The sequence below is a fragment of the Oryzias melastigma genome, linkage group LG9, assembly GCF_002922805.2.
Source record: "Oryzias melastigma strain HK-1 linkage group LG9, ASM292280v2, whole genome shotgun sequence".
NCBI lineage: Eukaryota > Metazoa > Chordata > Actinopteri > Beloniformes > Adrianichthyidae > Oryzias > Oryzias melastigma.
In genome coordinates this window covers 238869-241620 of record NC_050520.1, presented here as the reverse complement: position 1 = coordinate 241620, position 2752 = coordinate 238869, and the positions used below count along the sequence as shown (strand labels likewise).

General features: G+C 43.2%; 1 protein-coding gene and 1 long non-coding RNA gene across 5 annotated transcripts in view; one reads left to right on the top strand and one right to left on the bottom strand.

Moving 5' to 3' along the window:
- Window positions 1-2752, bottom strand: part of si:dkey-220o5.5 (actin filament-associated protein 1-like 2) — a 26357-nt gene that overhangs the window by 12453 nt on the left and 11152 nt on the right. For all 4 annotated transcript variants that reach the window (XM_024265305.2, XM_036213408.1, XM_036213410.1 and 1 more), the window contains one exon: window positions 605-663. In XM_024265305.2, the coding sequence (XP_024121073.1) occupies window positions 605-663 (59 nt within the window). The remainder of the gene's footprint in view (window positions 1-604; window positions 664-2752) is intronic.
- Window positions 422-2752, top strand: part of LOC118599114 — a 6928-nt gene continuing 4597 nt past the window's right edge. The window contains exons 1-2 of the long non-coding RNA XR_004948405.1: window positions 422-689; window positions 1530-1588. This is a non-coding gene — a long non-coding RNA (uncharacterized LOC118599114). The remainder of the gene's footprint in view (window positions 690-1529; window positions 1589-2752) is intronic.

Sequence of the window (2752 nt, the reverse complement as noted above, 5' to 3'; positions counted from 1 at the left end):
GAACACCTGAAGAACACCTGAAAAACACCTGATGAACACCTGATGAACACCTGATGACCACCTAAATAGCACCTGATGAACACCTGAAGAACACCTGATGAACACTTGAAGTACACCTGAAGAACACCCGATGAACACCTGAAGAACACCTGATGAACACCTGATAAACACTTGAAGAACACCTGAAGAATCTAGATTTTTCAGGTTCAGATTCATGTCTAGATCCAGATTAAATTCTAGATAAAGATTAAGGTCTGGATACAGATTAAGGTTTAGATCCATATTCAAGTCTAGATCCAGATTAAGGTCTTGATTCAGATTCATGTCTAGATCCAGATTAAGGTCTGGATACAAATTAGGATCTGGATACGGATTGAGGTCTACATTCTTATTAAGGTCTAGATACAGATTCAGGTCTAGAAACAGATTATGGTCTGGGTACAGATTAAGTTCTAGATCCAGATTAGGGTCTAGATCCAGTTTAAGGTCTCGATCCATATTAGGGTCTAGATCCAGATTAGGATATAAATCCAGAATAAGGTTTGGTCGCTGCCCCTATCTGTCCGTCAGGAGGTGTCATGTGATCCAAGGCAGGGGGACTTACCGAGCTCTTTCTCCAGAGGGAGGAGTCCTGGAGAGGGAGCAGCTCAGAAGAGGAGACGCCTTCAAAACAAAGAAACAAAACAAACGTGAGTGTCTTTTTACCACACAGTATTCAGGGATCAGAGCATCAGCGTCCTGAAGCTCATGGAGATTCTGACTTTAGGAGATCTTCTCTTTCTTTTTTAACCTTTATTTCACCAGGAAATCCCCTTGAGATTAGATTTTAGATCTAGATTAGATCAGGGAGACCTGTGCCAAAAGACATCGACATTCATCTAAGGAAATCCTCTCTGACATTTGAACATTTGTCAGGAGCCACGAAGCAATCTGATTGGGTCCTCCTCAGGGATATACCTGTTCAGGTTCTTCATGTTTATCTTCTGTTCACAAACCTGTAGGTTTAGATTATCTATCAACAAACTTAATGACTTGTAAAGAAACGGGAGCAGAGCTCCATCCTCATTGTTACTGAATAATGCCATGAAATCATGAAAAACGATTGAAAACAGAGAAAATGACAACACATTTTTTTTTAAAAAGCCAAAAAATAGTGATAAAAGAAACATAAAGCAATCAAACTATATATCCACCTGTCTCCAGAGTGTTCCCAGTGGTTATTCCGTTTTCAGCCAAAGTCTAAAAACCTGCATAGAAACATAGTTCCTGCAGAGTAGCAGGAGTTCAGCAGAAGTTCACCTCTGGTTTGTGGGCGGTTGTGTTGGAGCAGAAGTAACCCTAAATTGAAATCCCTGTATGTCTTTGTTTACACTCTCTCCCACTTGCTTACAGCCCCTCACACCCAAAGGTAACATTAGCAGTGCAACAAAAACATCAGTCAACATCATTTCTATAAGACGTCCAGTTCTGATCCAGATTCCTGATCAGTCCAGGAAAAGAAAGACGTTCATGGATCTTTTTGTCTGCAGGAGGATGACCAGAATGAGGCGGAACAGGGAGACTGTGGCCCCACCCCCAATCCATCTTTGTAAATAATATTCATTTTCTTATGTTGTTTTGAAATCCATTCACAGAACAGATTGCGAACTTCTCATGAGACGAAGGCGACCCAGACCTCCTCAGTGCCCTACTAACCAATTCGGTACCATAGACATTTCATTTCATTTTATTGATTTATAAAGCACCTTCCACCAAGGAGGCCCAAAGTGCTGTACACAAGGAAAACAAACACGGAGCACGGTGCAATAGAGAAACATAAAAAAGAACAGAAATAAAACCAAAAAAACAGTTTTAAAACAAAGATAAAACCAATATAAAATAGAATTTAAAACAAAGCTAGGCTGATGCTAAAAGGCTGTAGTGGAGGAACAATTCTTTTTTAAAACACTCCAAAAGCGTGATCTCTCTAATAGCTGGTGGCAACTGATTCCACAGTTTGGGAGCCAACACAGAAAAACCACGGTCCCCCCTGAACTTACGTTTGGTTCTGGGAACCAGTAGCGTGCACTGGTCTGGGGAGCATAAGGACTTAGTGGGGAGGTATTTTAAAACCAGACTGGAGAGGTAAGGAGGGGCCGTCCCTGCCAGTGACTTAAAAGTAAAAACAAGAATTTTGATAAAAATCAAGTATTGCACTGGGAGCCAGTTCAAAGAAGCCAAGATCGGGGTTATGTGGTCAAACTTTTTTGCCCCACAAATAAATCTTGCGGCTGCGCGGTGGTGCAGTGGTTAGCACTCTTGCCTCACAGCGAGAAGGCCCCGGTTCGAATCCCGGCTGGGACCTTTCTGTGTGGAGTTTGCATGTTCTCCCCGTGCATGCGTGGGTTTTCACCGGGGACTCCGGCTTCCTCCCACCGTCCAAAAACATGCTTCATAGGTTAATTGGTGACTCTAAATTGCCCCTAGGTGTGAATGTGAGAGTGAATGTGTGTGTGATTGAGGCCCTGTGACAGACTGGAGACCTGTTTGGGGTGAACCCCGCCTTCGCCCATCAGTAGCCCGGTTAGGCTCCGGCACCCCCGCGACCCCGACAGGGAAGAAGCGGCCAAGAAGATGAATGAAAAAAAAAAAATCTTGCTGCTGCATTTTGGACCAGTTGCAGCTTGGCTACTGAAGCCTTAGGTAACCCAGCATATAGAGAGCTGCAATAATAAGGTCTGGACAGCACAAAGAGTGACAATTTCAAGGTTCT